We start from the raw sequence: 27,605 nt of genomic DNA, 5'->3' as shown, positions 1-27,605 counted from the left end.
ATAACAACACACCTTTTGCAGAGTCGACAGCTACCTACAGAGAGGATGCAGGCTGCCCATCTATCACACACACACACACACACACACACATTATATATATGTATATGTATATATATATATATATATATATATATATATATATATATATATGTCTTGATTGGATTATCCAGAGAATAGTGCTTGATACCGTGGTAGAGCGCGAAATCATTTCAACATGCCGCCACGGACGGAAACACCTCCTAGGTAACACATGAGCCAATCAACACACCCTACGCCTACCTGTACCCACCCACTCTGTGCCCTATATAAACCACTGTATGTGAATGCTTCCAATTAAAATCTCCTGATGATTGAGGGAACCCCTCATGAAACAGTTCTGTAGAGATGAAGTAGTCTTGTGCTTTTTTCCACACCTACATATACATATATATATATACACACACACACACACACACACACACACACACACACACACATATATATATATATATATACACATATTGTCACGTGGGGGTCGCATTTTAATGCGGGATCGTTCCTCCAACGCAAACATAGATACTCCGGACAACAACTAAAAGGTAAGAATGATTTAATAACAAAACACTGGTACAAAAACACGAAAAGAAACGCGTGGCGAAAGCACAGAAGCTAATGCTAACACTAGCACAGGATCAGGTAACAAGAAACCTAGTAATTACCAACGAAACAGTTGCATACCGCAAACAAGGGACCAAGACCGACTGACGGGACAAGGCAGGCTTAAATAAGGAAGTAATTAACAAAAACAGGTGTGCGTCTGGAACCCTCAGCAGGTGAAATTAATATGTTACCATGGTGACCAAACTGGCTCACAAAAGAATCCTCCCCTAAAAAATGTTTAGCCAGTTCATTTTCCTCCCCTAAAAAAAGTTCAGCCAGTTCATTTTCCTCCCCTAAAAAATGTTCAGCAAGTGCATCTCCCTCTCCCACCTGAGATTGTGTGGGAGGACAAGAAGAAAACGTCCGTGTCGTGGGCGGGACTAGACCCATGGGGGGCGGAGCTTGGGAATCAAAAGAAGACTGAGGAAATCTAAATTTCAAAAAAATGTCCTGGTAGTGTTTTATCTTTAAATTATAGTCTTTTGTAGGTGACTTACACCTGGAGACAGAAGGCACAACAAGAAACATTATGGTCCCTGACCTCCTTAGATGACGCCGGCGGAATGATGTCATCGCCGCGCGCCGATTCAGTGACGTCATCAGAAGTGGGCGGAGTGACGTCATGAAGAGTGGATGGAGTGAAGTCGTAGCCGGAGTTCATTTTGTTAGCAGCCCAATCAGAAAATTGTTTGGCAAAATGAGTGACTGGATTACCAAAAATCGGCGGCGAGGAAAACTTTGCTGCTTGTGGCGTCTTGCTGTCCGGAGGAGTCTAAGGGAGCGGTGCGTCCCGGTAGCGAAGTGGAGCCCTTTTGGACGGCTTCCGTCTTCGCTGACGCGTCCGGTACTGTGGTGGATCGATGTCCTCGGGCCATACGGAGGTGATCGGAATCAACTTGCCATTAGGACCCCACATCAGGTCCTGGCGCTCCAAGGGCGAGTGGCGTAGAGTCTCCGCTTCCATTGCTCCCCACGTACCTTGCTCCACATCTTCAGAGTCTATGGCGAAGGAACTGTAGGCTTGGTCCCTTCTGTCACGTGGGGGTCGCATTTTAATGCGGGATCGTTCCTCCAACGCAAACATAGACACTCCGGACAACAACTAAAAGGTAAGAATGATTTAATAACAAAACACTGGTACAAAAACACGAAAAGAAACGCGTGGCGAAAGCACAGAAGCTAATGCTAGCACTAGCACAGGATCAGGTAACAAGAAACCTAGTAATTACCAACGAAACAGTTGCATACCGCAAACAAGGGACCAAGACCGACTGACGGGACAAGGCAGGCTTAAATAAGGAAGTAATTAACAAAAACAGGTGTGCGTCTGGAACCCTCAGCAGGTGAAATTAATATGTTACCATGGTGACCAAACTGACTTACAAAAGGTACACAAACAACAAAGGGAGTCCAAACTAACAGAAAATAACTAAACTAAACATGATCCAGACTACGGATCATGACACATATATATATATATATACATACATATGTATACACACATATATACATACATAAATACATACATAATCATATATATACATACATAATCATAAATATACATGCATAATCATAAATATACATACAATCATATATATACTTGCCTACATACAATATACTGTACATAAACTTATATACATACATACATATATGTATGTACATACACACACATATATATACTGTATACATATATATATACTTATGATATATGTACATACACATATATATCTATATACATACATATATGTACATACACACATATATATATATATATATATATAAATATATATATATATATATATATGTGGGTGTATGTACATATATATATACGTGTGTGTGTGCATGTACATACATGTGTATATGTGTATGTTTATATATATACATACATATATGTACATACATACACATGATAGACATTATATATATATCATGTGTATGTATGTACATATGTGTGTATATATATATATATATATATATATATATGTATAAACATACACACATATATGTACATGCACAGACACACACACACACAACCACACACACATATATATAAATATATATATACATATACATATGTACATACACACATACATATACATACATATACTGTATGCACAAACACACAGCTTCTCATTCAATGTGTTTTCTTTATTTTCATGACTACTTACATTGTACATTGTTACATCAAAACTATGAATGAACACATGTGGAGTTATGTACTTAACAAAAAAAAAGGTGAATAACTAAAAACATGTTTTGTATTGTAGTTTCTTCAAAATAACCATTCTTTGTTCTTATTACTGCTTTGCACGCTCTTGGCATTCTCTCCATGAGCATCAAGAGGTAGTCGCCTGAAATGGTTTTCACTTCACAGTAGTGCTGGCCAATATGACGATACTTATTTCTATTTTTATCGATCCAAGCGATAGGCTGTATTTTGCCCGAGTCATTACACTTCAGGGCTTCACGGTGGCAGAGGGGTTAGTGCGTCTGCCTCACAATACAAAGGTCCTGCAGTCCTGGGTTCAAATCCAGGCTCGGGATCTTTCTGTGTGGAGTTTGCATGTTCTCCCAGTGAATGCGTGGGTTCCCTCCGGGTACTCCGACTTCCTCCCACTTTCAAAGACATGCACCTGGGGATAGGTTGATTGGCAACACTAAATTGGCCCTAGTGGGTGAATGTGAGTGTGAATGTTGTCTGTCTATCTGTGTTGGCCCTGCGATGAGGTGGCGACTTGTCCAGGGTGTACCCTGCCTTCCGCCCGATTGTAGCTGAGATAGGCGCCAGCAGCCCCCGCGACCCCGAAAGGGAATAAGCGGTAGAAAATGGATGGATGGATGGATGGCATTACACTTCAGGCGTTTGTCACTCGTTCTTGTCTCTCCTTCTCACAGAAAGATAAAACAAGCGCACCTTCTGACATACGTCACATATTGTCGCGCGTGCAACATCATACGCTCCCACGGAGCAGAGAGGTAGCGGCATGGGTAACGTTAGCTGTTGTGCTAGCGGAGTGGTAATACGAGAGAAAGGTGCGAATCTGGTAACAAATGAAGAAAGAAGAATTAATTCCCAAGAAAAACAGCACGGGGTCCATCGTCTGGCCATAGTCTACCATGACTTGAGTAACGTGAACCCCAACGTAAACTAGTTGAAAAACTTATTCGGGTGTTACCATTTAGTGGTCAATTGTACAGAATATGTACCATACTGTGCAATCTACTAATAAAAGTTTCAATCAATCAATGGCGATGGTTTGGCTTCAAGCGGGAAAATGTTGAACAGACAACCGTACTATGTCAAGTATGCATCAAAAGCGTTGCTACAAAAAGTATCAACACTGCTAATTTGTAACATCATTTGAAAAGTCACCCGCTAGAGAATGAAGAGTGCTTGAAGCTCCGCATGTCAACATCTCCGTTCGGTGCCACACCCAACAAAATGCCAAAGCAACCATTTCCACATCAACACCGTATGAAATAGTCAACAGAAAGAGATAATGTTTGCAGTAACCTACTACATAGCAAAGGACATACACTATTTGATTTCCTATTATGCAGCAATTTTTTATTTGACACTTATTGAAATATCTTGTTTGACATCATGCACAAAAGTGCACTTTATTTGTGTTAAACTATTGTAGTTGCGTTCTGTACAAAAAGTGCACTTTAATTTCGTGTTTTGATATGTCGTCATAGTGACATCATGCACAAAAGTGCACTAATAACTTGTTTTAAAAATGTCTCTGACAATCTTGCATTTTCCGTTTTGGAAATGACATAACTGTTTAATAAATTCAGTTTTGGTAAATTGACTTAGTTGTGATTTCCCTCTTTGCATGAAAGTTAAAATGAGCATATATTAATGAAGAATAAAAAAGAATGTTTTAACGTAGACACATAGAATCATCATACTGCTGTGATTATATGCATCAAGTGTTCATTCAAGGCTAAGGCAAAATATGGAGATATATTGTGTATCGTGACATGGCCTAAAAATATCGAGATATCAATAAAAGGTAATATCGCCCAGCCCTACTCATAGGTATACATATATACTGTACATATATATATACATACATATATACATACGTATGTATACAGACATACATTCAGTATATACATACATACGATACAAATATATATATATACAGAAAATACATACATATATACTGTATGTATATATACATACATGCATACATACATACATATATGCATACATACATACATATACCGTATTTCCTTGAATTGCCGCCAGGTCGCTAATTAATTTAAAACCTCTTCTCACTCCTGCGCTTACCAAAGGCATGCGGCAAAAGTAAGCATGCGCTAATTATTTTAAAACCTCTTCTCACTCCGACACTTACCAAAGGTATGCAGTAAAAAAAATTGAGTGTGATGTAAGCTTGGACCTTAAATCCTACTGAATAGCTCTTAATCATCTTCCTTTTATGCAATTTTTCAAATTACCGGTATTGAAATCAACTTCCTCCATTTTGAAAATGATGACAGGGGAAGTGTCACTCGTGACGTCACGAGTATGACCAGGCGGTAATACTAAGCATGCGCTAATTATTTTGGGAAGTGAGTTTGACCCGGCAGTAATTCAAGGCAGGCGCCTACTATATGCCCTGAGGCAATTCAAGGAAATACGGTATATGCACATACATATACACACATACAGTATATACAAAAATACATACTATACATATATACACATATACACAGTATATACATATATATGTGTATATATATATACTGTACATATACACACACATATACAGTATATACATACATACATATATACATACAGTACATAAATACAGTACATATAAGTGTATACACACTGTACACAGACACACACACAAACATATAGTTACATATATACACCCGAGCCTTTGTTCTTTTCTCACTGGAACACCATGCCAACCGTCCCGTGTTTGCATTAAATTAAAGCTTCGCTGCTTTAATCAGCCGCCTGTCTTTAGAGTTGAATAGGCACCGCCACCTGATGAGATTCTGCAGCGGAGTGGAAAGGAGCGCGGGGAAAGAGATGAGGTTACGTGCGAAAGGTGAGGCGGCCAGATAGGAAAGCTGATGACGGCAGGGGAGGATTGATGGCAAAACCAGGCAAGATTGACTAAGAAAAGGTTGATAGAAGACTATTTGTATCAGTAAGTCGAGAGGGGAATGACGGAGTTGTTTAGCAAGTGGGGGATGATTGTGAAAATGGAAGTGCCAACTAACAGCCATGGTCAGCCCATCCACCCTTCTTTCCATGACTGGCATTGTATCATAACAGGAGGATGACGGCACACAGTTGGCTGGGTTTACAATTTTATTTAGTATGCATGCAAGCTGGGAGTGTAACCGAACAGGCCAAGAAGAAGCCCGAGCTGAAAAACAGTTTTAGCCATTAAACTCTATAGTTCAACAATAGAACAAGCTGTCTTTCCATATATTAATTTACTATTCATTATTGGCCTTCCACCACAGGCAAATTTGGAGTTAACTTCTCTATGTTTGTGAGGAGCAGGTAAAATGGATCGATTCTTAGATACACTATGATTGGGAATTATACGAATCTGAATCGATGGAAAAACATCCAAATATCGATTATTTAATTATGTTAAATAAAGGTATACAGACGGAACTGGCATGGATGTACACGGAGCAAAACAGCATGAGGAGACAAGAAATCATGCAAACCGCTAAGCTAGCTTGAATGTGAAGTAATAAAACAAAATAATTAGTGCTTTGTACCTTTTGACTGAAGTCCATCCATCCATTCTTTTTCTACCGCTTGTCCCTTTTGGGTTCTCGGGGGGTGCTGGAGCCTATCTCAGCTGCATTCGGGCAGAAGGCAGAGTAGGCCCTGGACAAGTCGCCACCTCATCGGAGGGCCAACACAGATAGACAACATTCACACTCGCATTCACACACTAGGGCCAATTTAGTGTTGCCAATTAAGTCATTTTATTTTAAAAGTGCTGCTTCAGCTTTTTCTTATGTTACACTTTCCATCTCTGCGCAGAAGTCATTGGCACTGTGTTTTGTAAGGCCCTTATTACATGTAGGGTTGTAAAAATATGTCGGTACCAGTATCAAAATGTATTTAGAAACTTTACGATACTTTTCAAAATAAAGGGAACCACAAAAAATAATATTTTTAATTTGTTTTTATGCCAACAGATCATCCTGTGCAGTACAGTGTTGCACACACCCAAGTTCAAACCAAAAAACCACACAACCCCTCTGACCCATAATCAAAAACTCTAGTTAATTGGCTAAAAGCTCAACATTAGCTGGCATCCTTAACACTAAAGAGACAAGACACTAACACGTGACATAATGAGCGGCCTCGGTCTATAGTAAGAAGCTATTTCATCTTATTTCAGGGCTGCAGCTCAGTGAAGACAGTAAGGCATAGTTACAGGGTATGCTAAAATTACCTTATTTTGGCAATCCTAGCTCTAATTGTTGTACTGACTAATCAGTCAAATCAAAGAGGTTTATGTTAAATTTCAAAGGATCACTGCAGCCATGTCAACCTAAGTAGGTATCGTGCAGTGGAAAAGTGCTGTGACTAAGCAGATGCAAACACCACCAAAGGAGGAAAACAAATATTTTTTGTTTTTATTTTTCCAGAGTAAATAGACACATTGTGAGGGCAGCAAGAAAAGGGACCGATGCAGCAACTAAGACTGTGTGGCGTACATACCACAATACCCATACTTAAGGGACAGCGATAGGTTAAGCTCGTGCCAGCATTTGTGTTTATTTTTGCATAACCTCATAAGATACAATGACCACAAGCAGTTGACGTCAACCAACAGATGCAAGAGCCAAACAAGTACTTTGCAGTGAAAGAGAAGCATGACCTAACCATATAACCACCAAACCGGTTTCTTTGGTTTAACACTAGGGGTGGGCTCAATCAACATTTTGCAATATAATGTAAATGAGTTTGTTATCTGAACAACACAAACAATATAAATTCCTTATAACATGTCAGAGATTGTAATTAAATTATCCACTGGTCCACAGAAATGGGTGGGTGTGTATCTGGAAGTGGGGTGTGTGTAGAAAATAGAGGTCACAGCAATAATAACGCCGCAGAAAATAAGTAATTGCATGCTGTGTGTTTTGAGCTTGGGGCGGGAAGGGATAAGATTCAGAATGTCTGACAGCAAGTTAATTCAATAAACACTTGCATCTGGTGAAAATGTTGTATATGAGAGACATTTTTTTTGTGTTCTGAATGCATAAATGTAGTGACAAAACAGTGTGATGAGTGAGCGAAAAGATGCACCAGACAGATGTGCATGGCACTTTTCTTTGAAATCTATTCAATCACTTACACAAAAACATGCATGCCCAAAGCAATGTAAGCGCATATGATGAATAATTTAGTGTCCAATATGTAGAACTTAGTTGATCAAAAGACTACATTAAATGGGACTTAGGATGAATGTTGTCTTTACTGACTTATAAAGGTTGTTACAACGTTGGATACTAGTGTTAAACAATGCCAATATATTAAATCATAAGGTTCATGCATTTTGGAATGAGTTAGCACGCTGTTGTGGATGCCTCTGTCTGCGGGGTTTTGCAGTTTGGCTACATTGTGAAGTTGGGGCGAGGTGGAAGCACTAATTAGACAATAAGTTAAGCTCTCAGCCAGCTATGAGGAAACACAAAAAATAGTATTAAAAATAGTATTAATTTCAGGTCATATTGTCATCTGCTCGATCTGAGAGTGTATATGTGTACCTGATAGGGTTACGGACACCAATATTTTGGTAACGTGCCAAAATTATTTTGATACTTTTCTAAATAAAGGGCACCACAAAAAATCTTAGGGTACATTAGACATTTGTTTATTATTGTAATTTAGTCCTTAAATAAAATAGTGAACATACTAGACAACTTGTCTTTTAGTAGTAAGTAAACAAACAAAGACTCCTAATTAGTCATATGCAGTAACATATTGTGTCATTTATCTACCTATTACTTTGTCAACATTATTAAGGGCAAGTGGTAGAAAATGGAAATATTAATCTACTTTTTCATTTTATGTTCATATTTGCTTACCTTCTGTTTAAACATATTCCATCTACATTTTTGTTAAAATGTAATAATCTCTTATTTTTCTGCTGTTTGATACTTCACATTAGTTTTGGATAATACCGCAAATTTGGGTATCAATCCGATACCAAGTAGTTACAGGATCATATATTGGTCATATTCAAAGTCCTCATGTGTCCAGGGACATATTTACTGAGTTCATAAACATAATATATATATTTTTTTTAAACTAAAGATGTTGCCGTAATCATAGTAGCCTCGACTAGATACGCTACCATACTTTGTATCATTACAGTGGATGTTAGGTGTAGATCCACCAATTGCGTTTGTTTACATTTTGACGCCGGTGAGCTACAGCGTGTAGTGGAGCTTGTTTAGCTATTCCTTGTCCTCCAGTGATAATACTACTGGTAGGAAATGTACTTTATTTGTCACCATGGAGGCCAGGATTAGTGATTTAGAAGTAGCTAAAACACTGCTGACTGGGGCTGGACTTTAGCTGGTAGCGAGCTAGCCATGTCTTAAAGCACCTCTTCCGGCGGGCGTTTCAGTGTTATAACATCACCTTTTTCTACACACAGTGTCTTTTTGTAAGTATTCCGTGTGTGTCCACTGCGGAACATGCTCGTCTGTTCGTAAACCAGCATATTATACTACTGAATCATAACATGATTATGATTCAGTGGTATCGCGGTACCATACTAATACCGGTATACCGTACAACCCTAGTACCTATTGTGACCGGGTGAATCTTTACATCTACTGGTATATGTTAGGGGGAAAAAAAGTGTTGACGACATCAAGATACAGGTGAAACTAAGAATTACAATAACGGGCAAAAGTGTGTTAATGTCAGTAATTCAACTTTAAATGTGAAACTAATATGTGAATAGCCTTTATTTGCTATAATTTTGATGATTACAGCTTACTGTTTAAAAGAATAATAATTCTGAAATTCTCAATTCAAAGTTTTAAGCTGTAGCACATCATCAAAATTATATCAAAAGAAGGTTTGGAATATGTTGAAATGCATGCCATGAGCCTGACATATATACAGGGTATATTTTCAAAAGATAAGTTATGATACATATGGAGAGGGTGGTGTGTGGTTTCATTTACAATCTACATACGTCCCGACATATTTGTTTCTCAGCTCTGGTCTGTATGGTCCGCTGTTGTCAGTTGTAATACACGTTTCCTACACGTATGTCAGTAAAAACAATATTAAACAAAGAGAAGAAGTCTTGATCCAAAGTTATAGAGAAGTTTTATATTCCATCCATCTTTTTCGCTTATCCGAGGTCGGGTCACGGGGGCAGCAGCCTAAGCAGGGAAGCCCAGGCTTTCCTTTCCCCAGCCATTTCGTCCAACTCCTCCCGGGGGATCCCGAGGCGTTCCCAGGCCAGCCAGGAGACAGTCTTCCCAGCGTGTTCTGGGTCTTCCCTTGACCTTCTACCAGTTGGACGTGCCCGAAACACCTCCCGAGGGAGGCGTTCGGCAGACAGCCTGACCAGATGCTCGAATCACCTGATCCTCCGGAGGATGGGAACATAGATCGACCGGTAAATTGAGAGCTTTGCCTTCTGGCTCAGCTCCTTCTTCACCACAACGGATCGATACAGCGTCAGCATTACTGAAGATGATGCACCAATCCGCCTGTCGACCTCACGATCCCCTCTTTACTCACTTGTGAACAAGACTCTGAGGTACTCGAACTCCTCCACTAGGGGCAAGATCTTCTCCCCAATGGTTTGATGACACTCCACCCTTTTCCTTTGCCACCTTATCGTGATAGAGGAGTTTGAGTGCCCCAATGATCCTAGGAGCTATGTTGTTCAGGGGCTTTATGCCCCCTTGTAGGGTCACCCAAGACAAACTGGTCCAAGGTGAGGGATCAGACAAAGAGCAGCTCAAAGACCTCCATGAAAAATAAAAAAAACGAAGGACCCAGACTTCCCTCGCCCGGATGCGGGTCATCGTGTTGAATACAATTAAAATCAAGAGTAAGAAAAATTCCGTGTTAATATTTGAGTGAACCCTCTGTAGTGGTAAAATTGGGCCCTGAGGTAAAAAATGTTAAGAGCCTCTGATCTAGACGGCAAAGAAGTGTTTTAAAATGTCAAATGAAGTCATCGGTATTTATATTTTATTTAAATGATATTTGTTCAGTATCTGATAAATTTAATTTTATTATGTTTGCAGAGGATATAAATGTATATTGTTCAGAAGAAGACTTGAAGGAAGTGTTGAGGATAATAGAGGTTGAGTTGATTCAGGTAAAAAAATGGTTTTATATTAATAAGTTATCATTAAATAATAAGGAAACTAAATTAATGGTGTTGAGTGATAAATTGTGAAGCAAAATTAAAATTAAATCAAGTGGAAATTGATAGAGAATATGAAACTAAATTGTTGGGAATAATAATTGATCATAACTTATGTTGGAAACCGCATATTGAATACATAAAGGGAAAAATATCCAAATCCATTGCTAGTCTTTATAAAGTAAGACAAATGCTGAATAAGAAATGTCTCCATATGTTATATCATTTTTTTAATCTTCCATATTTAACATATAGTATTGAAGTTTTGGGACATGTGAATAAAACAAATAATTCAACTTCAAAAAAGGGTCATTAGAATAATACACAAAGCGTGCTACTATGAACATACCAATCGATTATTTACAAGTTCTAATGTGTGAAAATATTTAGATATTGTGTTTTTAAAAGCAATGGAAATTATTTTTGGAGAAAGAACAACAGCCTTCCAGCTAATATTCTTAGGTTATTTAAGTCAAGAGGAGAAAACTATAATTTATAGGGGATATTGATTTTTGAAATAGGTAAAGTAAGAAGGAATATATAATACAAATGTATTTCAGTTTTAGGAGTTGAATGGTGGAACACGCTCAGTGTTGAGCTGAAGACAAGTAGTTCTTTGTTAAGGTTTAAGAAAACCTTGAAAGGTGAAATTATTGAAAATTATAAAATATAGTAACAATTACTTTCATCCCATCGATTTTTTTTTAACATTGATGTTCCAGGCAATATAATTTTCAGTGAAAGTATAGGATAGGCAAATATAAGCTTTGGCTTTAGCCTATTCCTTTTTCGGTCATTCTTTTTCTTTTCTTTTTGTGTGTAAATGTGTACGATTGTTAATATGTATAATATGTACTGTTAAACTGATCACACAAAATGGTTGATTATATGACAGAAATAAACTTATTTTATTAATTTATTGTATATCATTTAACTGTATTTTAACTAGAAAATGAGTTATTTGTATTTCACGACTTGGTGTGGGACCTAATTTTGAAGAAAAAACAAACAAAAGTTGTTGCAATTACTAAAATAGAATTCATCACATAATGGTGAAAAGTACAGTAAATAAAGTGAGCAAAAATGCTGTCATCAGACATTGTAAACTTTAGTACCATGGGATGGGGTGTTATGCAGCTATTGGACTGATAAGTCACACCACTTTTGTTTGCTGACGTTTCTTTTGTTATAGATTGTGTATTTGATTAGGAATAGAAAAGTAAAATAATACTTTGGGCCCTGGTGTCTGGTGCCTCTTTAAATCTTTAAAAACATGACACACCATCTAACTAAATAGATTGTTCCCTAAGGCACTATTTGCATTTGTTTGCGCACAAGGACTGCTGAACCATACAATAGCATTTATTCATTAATATATTCAATCATTGCCACACCTTTGGAAAACACTTCACTCTTTCCACCTGCTTTTAAGTGGTCACCCGAGCAAGGTGGAGGATAAAGGCTGTTGCAGTCCCCACTGTACTGTTTCTAGGTAGAAACGGGGAAGATTTGTACTGTGTTCAGCCTTTTATCCCCATGCAAACAGAGTTTTTAGTGGTCCGACACAAAACTTTTTGAAAACTGGTGCCAAAGTGGGGAAGGTCTGAAAACTCCGGCATTGTCGTTTCAATGGGGCGAAGGAAGCCGGCAGAGTACCCCCCGTTTTTGAACCAAGGAACATTTTTTTTAATTGAAAAAAAAGTGGAGGCACACTACAAGCAGAAATCATTAAAAAATGAAACTCAGCAGCAGTAAAAATGTGTTGTCCCAATTGTTGGATATGACTTCAAAGCATAACCAATCATGCATCATCATAGCTCTTGTCTCAAATTAAGTGTACTGTCACCACCTGTCACATCACGCCCTGACTTATTTGGAGTTTGTTGCTATTTTTCTGTGTGTTGTGTTTATGTTCTTGTCTTGCGCTCCTATTTTGGTGGCTTTATTTGGTATTTTCCTGCAGCAGTTTAATGTCTTTCAGCGATATTTCCCGCATCTACTTTGTTTTAGCAATCAAGACTATTTTAGTTGTTTCTATCCTTCTTTGTGGGGACATTGTTGATTGTCATGTCATGTTCGGATGTACTTTGTGGACGCTGTCTTTACTCCACAGTAAGTCTTTGCTGTCGTCCAGCATTCTGTTGTTGTTTACTTTGTAACCAGTTCAGTTTTAGTTTCGTTCTGCATAGCCTTCCTTAAGCTTCAGTGCCTTTTCTTAGGGGCACTCACCTTTTGTTTATTTTTGGTTTAAGGATTAAACCTCTTTTTAACTGCACAATGCCTTCCGCTTTTTCAGACATCAACAAAGCAATTAGCTAACGGCTGCCACCTAAGTGTTTTCCAAAGGTGTGACAATGATTGAAAGAGTATAACGTGGTAAGTCTGCCGATCTCCAGACAGTACAGACACTCAACAACGGCCCATATTTGCGGATTATAATAACTGGTTTGCAAAAAACATTTTTAACCCAAATAGGTGAAATTAGATAATGTCTCATGGCACACCAGACTGTATCTTGCAGCACACTAGCACAGTGGTTGAAAAACACTGATCAAGAACTATACATGCAGTGCTGACACATACACTAATAACACACATCATATTATGTTAAATACAACCCTGTCAAGCTTGGACCACCAGAAGAGTGAGTGCGTGTTTGTCTCATATACTACTGTACACTGCTACTAATTCCAGTGTTTACCGTTATATACTGTATTTTATGTACTAGTGACATTTAATATTGTAAATTTTGTGTGGGATGAGAACAAGATGTTGGTTATTTTTGTTTGTGTGTGGAGTAAACATTACATACATCAATTCACAAAACGTGTCTTTTTTTTAGACCACAGATATAGATTTAAGTTACATTAAGTGTCATGTTTAAAAAAAACATTACGCCATGAGTCAGTGGCGCTCCCACGCGTCATTTATTGCAATTGCAGAAAGGTAAAAATGGTTGAAAATGTGGCGATAATTAACATAATTTCATTTTAATCTACCCCTTGTTCATTTTTATATTTTTGTTCCCTTTCACTCCTGGGTAAACTATTTTACAAAATATTAATAAAACATTCAAATATGACAGAACATAATGTAGTAAAGGCTCTGTCGTAAAAAATTGCCTTGCGGTACCGATCACAAAAAGTGATGATGGCAAATGCCACCATCAATTTTTGGTGTGATGTGTGACCGGAGAATATAACTTTATGCTTGTGTGCATTTTCTTCTATAGTTTTGTGGTACTGGTGGCTTTGTTTGCTTACAGTGCCACTGAAGGTGAGGCACTGTATTACATCATTCTCACCCAGGTAATTTACAGTCATGGTCAAAAGTTGACCTACAATTGTAAAGAACATAATGTCATGGCTGTCTTGAGTTTCCAATCATTTCTACAACTCTTATTTTTTTGTGATAGAGTGATTGAAGCAGATTCTTGTTGGTCACAAAAAACATTCATGAAGATTGGTTCTTTTATGAATTTATTATGGGTCTACTGAAAATGTGAGCAAATCTGCTGGGTCAAAAGTATACATACAGCAATGTTAATATTTGCTATCATGTCCCTTGGCAAGTTTCACTGCAATAAGGCGCTTTTGGTAGCCATTCACAAGCTTCTGGCAAGCGTTTGCTTGAATATTTGAACACTCCTCTTCACAAAATGTGTGCAGTTCAGATAAATGTGTTGGTTTTCTGATATGGACTTGTTTCTTTAGCATTGTCCACACGTTTAAGTCAGGACTTTGGGAAGGCCATTCTAAAACCTTCATTTTAGCCTGATTTAGCCATTCCTTTACCACTTTTGACGTGTGCTTGGGGGTCATTGTCCTGTTGGAACACCCAACTGTGCCTAAAACCCAACCTCCAGGCTGATGATTTTAGGTTGTCCTGAAGAATTTGGAGGTAATCCTCCTTTTTCATTGTCCCATCTACTCTCTTTAAAGCACCAGTTCCATTGGCAGCAAAACAGGCTTAGAGCATAATACTACCATCACCATGCTTGATGGTAGATATGGTGTTACTGGGATTAAAGGCCTTACCTTTTCTCCTCCAAACATATTGTGAAGTGAAGTGAATTATAATTATATAGCGCTTTTCTCTAGTGACTCAAAGCGCTTTACATAGTGAAACCCAATATATAAGTTACATTCAAACCAGTGTGGGTGGCACTGGGAGCAGGTGGGTAAAGCGTCTTGCCCAAGGACACAACGGAATTGACTAGAATGGCGGAAGCGGGGATCGAACGTGGAACCCATTAAGTTGCTGGCACGGCCGGTCTACCAACTGAGCTATACCGCCCCATATTGTGGGGTATTGTGGCCAAACAGCTCCATTTTTGTTTCATCTGACCATAGAACTTTCCTCCAGAAGGTCTTATATTTGTTCATATGATGTCAGACTAAGGAAAAATTCTTTACAATGCTTGACCACCACTGTATACGCAGGTCAAGCAATCCATGAAGGCCCCGTGTTCTGTAGGGACCTCATTTTGCGTGAAGAAGCGCTTTAGTGTGTACTGTGTTCCAATCCTGGTCGGAGATGTTTCAAGATGGGTTGCAATTTTATGTTTAGTTACGTTCGTACCCTTTTTTTTGTAAAAAACTTGAATCAAATTAAATTAGGGTTTGGCATGGTGTTCCTGGTATTAAAGGCTTCACCTTTTCTCCTCCAAACATGGGTATTGGGGCCAAACAGCTCAATTGTTGTTTCATCTGACACACATGGGCAAAGATAAGACCTTCTCGAGGAAAGTTCTGTGGTCAGATAAAACAAAAATTGAGCTGTTTGGCCAAAATATGTACAAGTATGTGCTACAATCACAAAAAAATAAGAATTGTATAAATTATTGGAAACTCAAGACAGCCATGACATTATGTTCTTTACAAGTGTACATATGTAAACTTTTGACTACGGATGTATCTGTAGGATGTGATTCACTATTGATCGGACACTGTGGGGACGCAATTATGTTTTTTTAACCCTAAACAAAACAAAAAAACATCCTTCTTAGGGACATGCCCTAAAAAGGACAAATTGAGGCCAGCGAGGTAAAAAAGCAAGGAAGACAGCCAGCTTTCAGGGTGCTCCACTGTGCACGGCCATCTGACAGGCACTTATGTTTACATAAACGTGTGCCAATGCGTGTCCATTCAGCGGTACAGTGTCATTTGGCGTAGCTGCTACGACAGCAGAAGCGTTCACAAATGAACGCGCAGCAACCACAGTTCTCTCTCACAAAAAGACAAGCAATTGAACATGAAAACAAGCAGCAGCTCGCATAGAAAAGACAGGCATTCACAAAGCGTGCAGCATGCTGGGATTTGGAGCGACGAGTCAACAACTACAAAGCCCCGGTGGGACCGCTGATGACGTTAATACCGCTGCTTTGTGAACGGGCTGGCCTGGTAAACATTCCCCCTCCTGGACGACAGGAGCCAGTCATGATAGGCGTTAATCACTTGACAAGTTCATGCCAAAGCTTAATCTTCGCTATCAAGCAGCAAGACAAAAGGATTATTAGGATTTAACGAGCCTCTAATTTTCTGAAACATCATTTATTTAATGCGCAGATTTTACAGAAAAAAATAATTAGCAAAATGTATTCCATTCTTAAATTAGGAACGGTGTGCCGCAGTGGAAGATTGGCTGTGCGCAACCCGAGGGTCCCTGGTTCAATCCCCACCTAGTACAAACCTCGTCACGTCCGTTGTGTCCTTGAGCAAGACACTTCACCCTTGCTCCTGATGGGTGCTGGTTAGCGCCTTGCATGGCAGCTCCCTCCATCAGTGTGTGAATGTGTGTGTGAATGGGTAAATGTGGAAGTAGTGTCAAAGCACTTTGAGTACCTTGAACGTAGAAAAGCGCTATACAAGTACAACCCATTTATCATTTAATCGTAGATCCATGTCAGGGTTGTGTTCAAACACTGTACAGTTCATACTAGGGATGTCCGATAATATCGGACTGCCGATATCATCGGCCGACAAAATGCTTTAAAATGTAATACCGGAAATTATCGGTATCAGTTTCAAAAAGTAAAATGTATGACTTTTTAAAACGCCACTGTGTGTACGGTCGTAGGGAGAAGTTCAGAGCGCCAATAAACCTTAAAGGCACTGCCTTTGCGTGCCGGCCCAATCACATAATATCTCTGGCTTTTCATTCAGTGAATGCAAGCATACTTGGTCAACAGCCATACAGGTCACACTGAGGGGGGCCATATAAACAACTTTAACACTGTTACAAATATGCGCCACACTGTGAACCCACACCCAACAAGAATGACAAACACATTTCGGGAGAACATCCGCACCGTAACACAATATAAAAACAACAAAACAAATACCCAGAACCCCTTGCAGCACTAATTCTTCCGGGACGCTACAATATACACCCCCCCAAACCCTGCCCAACTCAACCTCCTAAAGCTCTATCACGGAGAGCATGTCCCAAATTCCAAGCTGCTGTATTGAGGCATGTTGAAAATAAAAAAAAAGCACTTCTTTATGCACTTTGTGACTTCAATAATAAATATGGCAGTGCCATGTATGCATTTTTTTCCATAACTTGAGTTGATTTATTTTGGAAAACCTTGTTATATTGTTTAATGCATCCAGCGAGGATCACAACAAAATTAGGCATAATAAGGGGTAATTCTACGACTGTATATTTACGACTGTATATATCAGTATCGGTTGATATCGGTAATTAAGAGTTGGACAATATGGGAATATCGGATATTGTCAAAAAAAGCCATTATCGGACTTCTCTAAATCCAACCTTATGGACCGTGATTCTTTGTGTACATGTGTGTGCGCAACAATGGACAGGCACACTCGCAAAAAGTCAGGTTCCCCACAATGTGACGTCCAATCACTGATGTGCCTTTTCTATGGCTTCAAACAGTACAACGATTCTCACGCATAGAAGACACACTCTGTGTGTGTACAGACCCCTTTTGAAGGGAGGGATTCATTTTACGCTCGTGTGGCTTCTCTGCTAGGACTGGATAATTAATCGCAATTGATTTTGTTTTTGGCTTTTCACGTTAATACAATAAAAAATAAAAAAAAAGGATTAATGGGCTGCACAGTATGCATGCAAATTCCTGAGCTTGTAATGATTAAATGGAGTGTGTTTTTGAGTGTAAACAACATCACTTCAACCAAAAGTTCGGTATTTCACCATGCTTAGTATAGCTAATCAATAATCACATCGCTCTTTAATTTTTGCATATTTCCAGTATGACTGATCTGATACGATAGAGTGCAGAAGTGTTACTTCAGTGAGGTCAAACTACGTGAATTATTCAAATATTCAAAATGGCTGACTAAATTTGGGGCATTTTGTGATGTTTAGACGGTATTTTCACATACTTTGTGTATTGTAAATACAATTGGATATGGTTTAATTGACACAATGAAATACAATTAAGCTTATAAAGTCAACTTGTTTTTCCACTTTACTGTTAATTAAAATTTTATTCATGACACAAAAAGCACACACTTTCTGGTGCCAATGAAAATGTATAAAGTAAAACAACGGAATTTAAAACAATTTTAACGGAAGACCAGAACTGCATTGTTTTATTGCTATTGTTATTTTTAATTGATTGTCGTTACTAATTACGATGATGGATGGATGGATGTTCTTTTAAATCATATATTTAAAGTTGAGTTTTGGTGGTAGAGTAAATATTCATGGTTTCAAATGAATAAATAATAGTGTTATTGTTCGTGCTTTCAATATCACTCAAAATAATCGTAATAACCCTACTCACTCTGACCAAAAAGACGATGCGCGCATGATTGTCTTTCTCTATGGTGTGTAATCCCTTGCGATGTGTGTTTCTTTTTCTTAACGTGTGCAACAATTCAAACCGCCAACATAGCACAAACTAATGCAAGTGAAATGCCTGAATTTTTTAACGAATAACTTATCTTTAACAATGTGTGTTTTACCTGCTACATGTCCTGTGTACATTCAGTTATAGTATTGATTTTAGTATTTAACTCATAATTGTATTTGTCTTAACGTACAGACAAGGAATGGCAACAATAAATATGAAGCATTTAATAAAATGTCAATAAAGCTTTCTATTCTTTTCTAACCTAAGATTAAGACCCTAGATTATTACCATAATCTAAATTCTTAATCTAATATTATATGTGATATATAAAATTGTAAATTGTTCTTTAAGTGCAACAACAAAGGCCCAATCGGTTTAATGCTTTTTTGTTTTAATCTTCTATAATGGTTCTTTGAGAGCAATAGGAACCATCAGTTTAATGTATTGTAAGATATTTATTAATTCATTAAAATTAAGCCAAAAATTAAAAATTTTTTGTAGTCCCCTCTATTTTGAGAAGTATCAAAATATATTTTGGTACCAGTTCCAGTACCAAAATATTGGTGTCCGGACAACCTTAATGTAAATAAACTTTTACAAAATCTTTCTGTGTAAATAACTCATTTCACAACATTAGTATCTCCGGTTGATAGCCCGGTGCGGCTAATATATAGAAAATATTTTTTATTTTTTAAATTTAGTGAGTGCAGCTTATATATCGGCGTGCTCTTTAGTCCAGAAAATACGGTAAATATTTTTGAATCACACTTTTTCTTTACGTTTGCTCTGGTTCAACAAACATGTACTAAAAAAAAGAGACAATTTTTTTGATTAAATAATTTTTACCTACCTTGATATTATCATTAAACTTGTTTTTGTGTTGTTTATTTGTGTTTGTTTACAGAACCTCAAATTCAAACTGCACTTTGTATTTTCATTTAATACAAGCTACGGAATTTGAATTAAGAAACTTAACTCTCTGGATCAATACTTGCCGTTTACCAACCACTGGTGAGAAGCACTGATGTATACAAGTAATCAAAGTATTAGAAAGTGTTGCTTAGTAACTTGGAAGGGTTTATAGTATTCAGTACAGCACTTTGTTTACTGCAAAATGTTTTTTTTTATTCAAAGCTAAATAACAAAATAATTTTGAGAGTGTTCTCTATACACCCAGTAAACGCACCGAAACAGAACTGAAGATCGTGTCCCGAACACTGAGGCACGGACCGTACCGTACGTTACCTGTACTGTTGCAACCCTCGTGTGAACTACAAGATGTTATCCGTACAATATGCCGAGGGCAAATAAAAAATGAGTTGTGGGTCACTAATGGCCCCCATAATGCACCTGAACACACCTCATTTCAGGGGATGTTTTTGTACAGTCTACTTTTGGTGTGATTTAGTTTTCAACTAAAACTTGCCCACATTCACCCCTGTTTTTGTATACCAATGCTAGTTATCACACAGCCAAATATTGCCCATAACAAATTTGTTCCAATCGATCCATGTAATGGATTGATGAATCCCACGCTTAGTGACTTTTGCAAAAATATATATATATATATATATTTTTATCTTTGGTATGAACATTATTATGTAACATAAGTTATTATTTTTTGAGTTCTTTCTTGTTGCTATTTTTGTATTATGACATTTTGTTATTTGATCATGTTGTGCTGCATTTTAGTCTTTTGTTTTGTGATTGTGTGATGTTTTTTGCCTGGACCCCAGGAAGAATAGTCTTCTGTGCGTTGTAGACTAATGGGGATCCTTAATAAACTAAACAAAACTCTGTGCTTGTTTTTATCATGTGGCTGAAAAAAAGGTCAACAACACCCGATTTCACGATTAAAAGCCTGCTGAAACCCACTACTACCGACCACGCAGTCTGATAGTTTATATATCAATAATGAAATATTAACATTGCAACACATGCCAATACGGCCTTTTAGTTTACTAAATTGCAATTTTAAATTTCCCGCGAAGTGTCCTGTTGCAAACGTCGCGGAATGATGACGCGTGCGTTTGACGTCACTGGTTGTAGCGGACATTTTTTTCCAGCCGATCCAAGCTATAATTAGTCTGCTTTATCACATAATTACACAGTATTCTGGACATCTTTGTTGCTGAATCTTTTGCAATTTCTTCAATCAATAATGGAGAAATCAAAGTAGAAAGACGGAGGTGGGAAGCGGTGTATTGCGGCCGCCTTTAGCCACACAAACACAACCAGTGTTTCTTCGTTTAAAATTCCCGAAGGGGAAGCTTTACTATGGAACAGAGCGGTCAAGCGAACATGGTTCCCTACCACATGTCAACGGGCAGGTTTTGTTGAGAAAATTGTGGTAATAAGTCCGCTCTTACCGTAGTTATGAGCGGAGCTTGCGTCCTCTTGCAGCTGCGGACTATTACCTCCTCCCACCGGAGGCACTGGCGGTCACCACACCCCTTCGACTTTCAGGTACCATATAATCTCACTAAAACACTAGTAACACAATAAGCAGATAAGGGATTTTCCAGAATTATCCTAGTAAATGTGTCTAATAACATCTGAATCGCTCTCACTGCACTCGCCTTTTTTTTTCTAGTCCTTCACTCTCACTATCCTCATCCACAAATCTTTCATCCTCGCTCAAATTAATGGGGAAATTGACGCTTTCTTGGTCGCTCTAGCTGCTGGTGGCTATGATTGTAAACAATGTGAGGATGTGAGGAGCTCTACAACCAGTGACTTCGCGCGCACATCGTCTGCCTAGTAAAAAAGGCAAGGCTTTTTTATTAGCGACCAAAATTTGCAAACTTTATCGTCGATGTTCTCTACTAAATCCTTTCAGCAAAAATATGGCAATATCGCGAAATGATCAAGTATGACACATAGAATGGACCTGCTATCCCCGTTTAAATAAGAAAATCTCATTTCAGTAGGCCTTTAAATTAAAAATAGAACTTGCGGAAAAAAACAAACGTGGTGTCGACGGAGCTCTCCCTCTTTGCTCATCTCTTCAATAAAAGGTCAAAGCTGTTAACTGTTCATTTATATGTATTTCATTGTTTTCTGTAATGATTCCCTATAAACTGCTTTTGGTGCTTATATTTTGGATGTCCAATAAATTATTTGGATGTATCTTATTTCTTATGGGAAAAATTTATTCAGTTTTTGAATGATCCGGTCTTGGTCAGACCTTTTGGAATGGACTACTAATACTGTTTCAAAATTAATATTTTAGTTATCTTTTTCGCCATGAGATGGGTAGGTTGTGAGTTCAAACCCCGGCCGAGTCATACCAAAGACTATAAAAATCGGACTCATGACCTCCCTGCTTGGCACTCAGCAACAAGAGTGGGAATTGGGGGCTAAATCACCAAAAATGATTCTCGGGTGTGGCCACCGCTGCTGCCCACTGCTCCCCCTTATCTCCCAGGGGGAGAACAAGGGGATGGGTCAAATGCAAAGGACAAATTTCACCACACCTCGTGTGTGCGTGTGTGACAATCATTGGTACTTTAACTTAACTTTAAAGAGGAACATTATCACCAGACCTATGTAAGCGTCAATATATACCTTGATGTTGCAGAAAAAAGACCATATATTTTTTTAACCGATTTCCGAACTCTAAATGGGTGAATTTTGGCGAATTAAACGCCTTTCTATTTAACACTCTCGGAGCGATGACGTCAGAACGTGACGTCACCTAGGTAGTCAACGCCATTTTCCGTTTTTTCGACCGTTTTCCGGTACCTTGGAGACATCATGCCTTGTCGGTGTATTGTCGGGTGTAACAACACTAACAGGGACGGATTCAAGTTGATTTACGTAGAATGTGCATCTATTAGCACGGCATGCTAATCGATGCTAACATGCTATTTAGGCTAGCTGTATGTACATATTGCATTGTTATGCCTCATCCATCCATCCATCCATCCATCATCTTCCGCTTATCCGAGGTCGGCTCGCGGGGGCAACAGCCTAAGCAGGGAAACCCAGACTTCCCTCTCCCCAGCCACTTCGTCTAGCTCTTCCCGGGGGATCCCGAGGCGTTCCCAGGCCAGCCGGGAGACATAGTCTTCCCAACGTGTCCTGGGTCTTCCCTGTGGCCTCCTACCGGTTGGACGTGCCCTAAACACCTCCCTAGGGAGGCGTTCGGGTGGCATCCTGACCAGATGCCCGAACCACCTCATCTGGCTCCTCTCGATGTGGAGGAGCAGCGGCTTTACTTTGAGTCCCTCCCGGATGGCAGAGCTTCTTACCCTATCTCTAAGGGAGAGCCCCGCCACACGGCGGAGGAAACTCATTTCGGCCGCTTGTACCCGTGATCTTATCCTTTCGGTCATGACCCAAAGCTCAAGACCATAGGTGAGGATGGGAACGTAGATCGACCGGTAAATTGAGAGCTTTGCCTTCCGGCTCAGCTCCTTCTTCACCACAACGGATCGGTACAACGTCCGCATTACTGAAGACGCCGCACCGATCCGCCTGTCGATCTCACGATCCACTCTTCCCTCACTCGTGAACAAGACTCTTAGGTACTTGAACTCCTCCACTTGGGGCAGGGTCTCCTCCCCAACCCGGAGATGGCACTCCACCCTTTTCCGGGCGAGAACCATGGACTCGGACTTGGAGGTGCTGATTCTCATTCCGGTCGCTTCAGACTCGGCTGCGAACCGATCCAGCGAGAGCTGAAAATCCCGGTCAGATGAAGCCATCAGGACCACATCATCTGCAAAAAGCAGAGACCTAATCCTGCGGTTACCAAACCGGAACCCCTCAACGCCTTGACTGCGCCTAGAAATTCTGTCCATAAAAGTTATGAACAGAATCGGTGACAAAGGACAGCCTTGGCGGAGTCCAACCCTCACTGGAAATGTGTTCGACTTACTGCCGGCAATGCGAACCAAGCTCTGGCACTGATCGTACAGGGAACGGACCGCCACAATAAGACAGTCCAATACCCCATACTCTCTGAGCACTCCCCACAGGACTTCCTGAGGGACACGGTCGAATGCCTTCTCCAAGTCCACAAAGCACATGTAGACTGGTTGGGCAAACTCCCATGCACCCTCAAAAACCTGCCGAGAGCACAGAGCTGGTCCACAGCTCCACGACCAGGACGAAAACCACACTGCTCCCCCTGAATCCGAGGCTCGACAATCCTACGTAGCCTCCTCTCCAGTACACCTGAATAAACCTTACCGGGAAGGCTGAGGAGTGTGATCCCACGATAGTTGGAACACACCCTCCGGTCCCCCTTCTTAAAGAGAGGAACCACCACCCCGGTCTGCCAATCCCGAGGTACCGCCCCCGATGTCCTCGCGATGCTGCAAAGTCTTGTCAACCAAGACAGCCCCACAGCATCCAGAGCCTCAAGGAACTCCGGGCGGACCTCGTCCACCCCTGGGGCCTTGCCACCAAGGAGCTTTTTAACTACCTCAGCGACCTCAGCCCCAGAAATAGGAGAGTCCACCACAGATTCCCCAGGCACTGCTTCCTCATAGGAAGACGTGTTGGTGGGATTGAGGAGGTCTTCGAAGTACTCCTTCCACCTATCCACAACATCCGCAGTCGAGGTCAGCAGAACACCATCCGCACCATACACGGTGTTGATAGTGCACTGCTTCCCCTTCCTGAGGCGGCGGACGGTGGTCCAGAATCGCTTCGAAGCCGTCCGGAAGTCGTTTTCCATGGCTTCCCCGAACTCTTCCCATGTCCGAGTTTTTGCCTCCGCGACCGCTGAAGCTGCACACCGCTTGGCCTGTCGGTACCTGTCCACTGCCTCCGGAGTCCTATGAGCCAAAAGGACCCGATAGGACTCCTTCTTCAGCTTGACGGCATCCCTCACCGCTGGTGTCCACCAAGGGGTTTTAGGATTGCCGCCCCGACAGGCACCAACTACCTTGCGGCCACAGCTCCGATCTGCCGCCTCGACAATAGAGGTGCGGAACATGGTCCACTCGGACTCAATGTCCAGCACCTCCCTCGTGACATGTTCAAAGTTCTTCCGGAGGTGGGAATTGAAACTTTGTCTGACAGGAGACTCTGCCAGACGTTCCCAGCAGACCCTCACAATGCGTTTGGGCCTCCAAGGTCTGTCCGGCATCCTCCCCCACCATCGCAGCCAACTCACCACCAGGTGGTGATCGGTAGAAAGCTCCGCCCCTCTCTTCACCCGAGTGTCCAAAACATGAGGCCGCAAATCCGATGACAACTACAAAGTCGATCATGGAACTGCGGCCTAGGGTGTCCTGGTGCCAAGTGCACATATGGACACCCTTATGTTTGAACATGGTGTTTGTTATCGACAAACTGTGACGAGCACAAAAGTCCAATAACAAAACACCACTCGGGTTCAGATCCGGGCGGCCATTCTTCCCAATCACGCCTCTCCAGGTTTCACTGTCGTTGCCAACGTGAGCGTTATGCCTCATTAGTAGCTATATTTGCATCCAGCCTTTCCCTCCCTCTACATTTAATGCCAAACAAACACTTACCAATCGACGGATTCAAGTTCCTCCAGTATCAAGAGATGCGAAAGTCCCTCGTTTGGTTTTTACCGGCGATGCTATGACAGACATGGCACCGAAATGGCAAGAATGTCTGGATATCCTGCGACACTCAAAGCAGATGCATTCCCAACGATAAAGTCAACAAAATCACAAAGGTGAGTTTTGTTGATGTTATTGACCTATGTGCTAATCAGACATATTTGGTCGCGGCATGACTGCTAGCTAATCGATGCTATCATACTATTTAGGCTAGCTGTATGTACATTTGTAGCTGTATTTGCATCCAGCGTTTCCTTCCACCCACATTTAATGCCAAACAAACACTTACCAATCGACGGATTCAAGTTCCTCCAGTGTCAAGAGATGCGAAAGTCCCTCGTTTGGTTTTTACCGGCGATGCTATGACAGACATGGCACTGAAATGGCAAGAATGTCTGGATATCCTGCGACACTCAAAGCAGATGCATTCCCAACGATAAAGTCAACAAAATCACAAAGGTGAGTTTTGTTGATGTTATTGACCTATGTGCTAATCAGACATATTTGGTCGCGGCATGACTGCTAGCTAATTGATGCTATCATACTATTTAGGCTAGCTGTATGTACATTTGTAGCTGTATTTGCATCCAGCGTTTCCTTCCACCCACATTTAATGCCAAACAAACACTTACCAATCGACAGATTTAATTTGATCCAGTGTCACAAGATGCGAAACTTCCGATCGTTGGTCTGCACATTTTACAGGCAATGCTAAGGCAGACATGGCCGAATAGCGTCAATAGCTATTCGCTCAATAGCTTCAGTTTCTTCAATTTTGTTTTCGCTATCTGCCTCCACACTCTAACAATCCATTTCAATACATGCTTAATCTGTTGAATCGCTTAAGCCGCTGAAATCCCAGTCTGAATCGGAGCTAATGTCGCTATATCTTGCTGTGCTATCCACCATTTGTTTGTATTGGCATCGCTATGTGACGTCACACGGAAATGGACAGTGGCTTCGCAGATAGCGAAAATCAGGCACTCTAAAGCTTTTTTTAGGGATATTCCGGGACGGGTAAAATTTTAAAAAAACTTTGAAAAATAAAATAAGCCACTGAGAACTGATTTTTATTGGTCTTAACCCTTCTAAAATTGTGATAATGCTCCCCTTTAACTTTTAATCTATTGGCAATAATTTTAGTCTAAGTTCTCGTTTCGTGTCTTTTTACCTTGTTCAACTGTTTGAAGCCTAACTGAACATGAAACAACCACATTTATTTTAAATGCCCTAATTTTAAAACTTAATAGCCTGGTCTACAGTTATGTAAATTCTGCCTGACCTTGTTTCAATGCATACCATTTCCCCGGGTGGATCTGAATGGTCTATGGCTCCGGTCTAATTAAAGAGACTTGTTCAATAGAGGGCGGTGCTGCCGAGATAACACCTCTGGAGCTCACATTCATTAAAATCCACTATAACAAAGGGAGTTGAGTTATTCCGGATGCATTGCTGTAAATGGAAGTATCCGTCTAATAGGCAAGTGGCGATGCAGCATATTTTTCAAAAGTGATGAAAAAAAAACACAGGACGTTAGGGCTCAGGTGTTTTCGTCTCTCTACACAACAATGACCGCTGCTTCCGCCAAAGGATCCTGCTCGTCCTACAAGGAAGTATTTCAGCACCTCCATGAGTTGTTGTCAAACGCTTCAGTAAGCAGTGAGTCAACTCCGCACATGTGGGAGACTGTGCAGCCCAGACCTGTCACTGTGTAGTCAGTCAGGTTCCACATGCATAAGTTGTGCTGTGTCAGGAGCTCCGGTGTTACTGGACCATTATCAAGCAAACATTGTTCACAAATCTTATTATCACCTGTTCTGGAAAGTGTTGAGGCCCGCTGGGACACACTGGATCCTCCACTGTCCATTCTGGTCGGGGTATAGCACAAATTTGATGGGAGTCTCTACCTGGAGCTCTTTTTCAAGGGCGAACAGATGCTCCTTCCAGGGACATCCACCCTGAGAGAATACCAGCACCTCCCCGCTGGGATCTACCTGGACACATGAGAGGGCAATTGTACTGTATGGTTATGTACAAAATGGGGCGGCTGGACTTTTGACAAGAACAGGAAAGTTTTCTCATATTACGTCTATACTGGTTCACCTGCACTGGATTCCTGTGCACTTAAAATGTGACCTTAAAGGCCTATTGAAATGAGATTTT

General features: G+C 40.3%; 1 protein-coding gene across 2 annotated transcripts in view; it reads right to left on the bottom strand.

The window, feature by feature from the left end:
• Window positions 1–27,605, bottom strand: part of myg1 (myg1 exonuclease) — an 83,444-nt gene that overhangs the window by 7,242 nt on the left and 48,597 nt on the right. The window contains exons 6-7 of one of the 2 annotated variants that reach the window (XM_061887074.1): window positions 27,255–27,436; window positions 26,227–27,186 (exon numbers count right to left, since the gene is read on the bottom strand). In XM_061887074.1, the coding sequence (XP_061743058.1) occupies window positions 27,162–27,186; window positions 27,255–27,436 (207 nt within the window). In that variant the 3' untranslated portion in view covers window positions 26,227–27,161. Of the gene's footprint in view, window positions 1–26,226; window positions 27,187–27,254; window positions 27,437–27,605 lie in introns of those variants that run through there. The other variant, XM_061887068.1, reaches the window with a different exon arrangement.

Source organism: Nerophis ophidion, linkage group LG02 (assembly GCF_033978795.1).
Source record: "Nerophis ophidion isolate RoL-2023_Sa linkage group LG02, RoL_Noph_v1.0, whole genome shotgun sequence".
Classification (NCBI taxonomy): Eukaryota; Metazoa; Chordata; class Actinopteri; order Syngnathiformes; family Syngnathidae; genus Nerophis; species Nerophis ophidion.
This window is presented reverse-complemented; position numbering and strand designations above follow the sequence as displayed.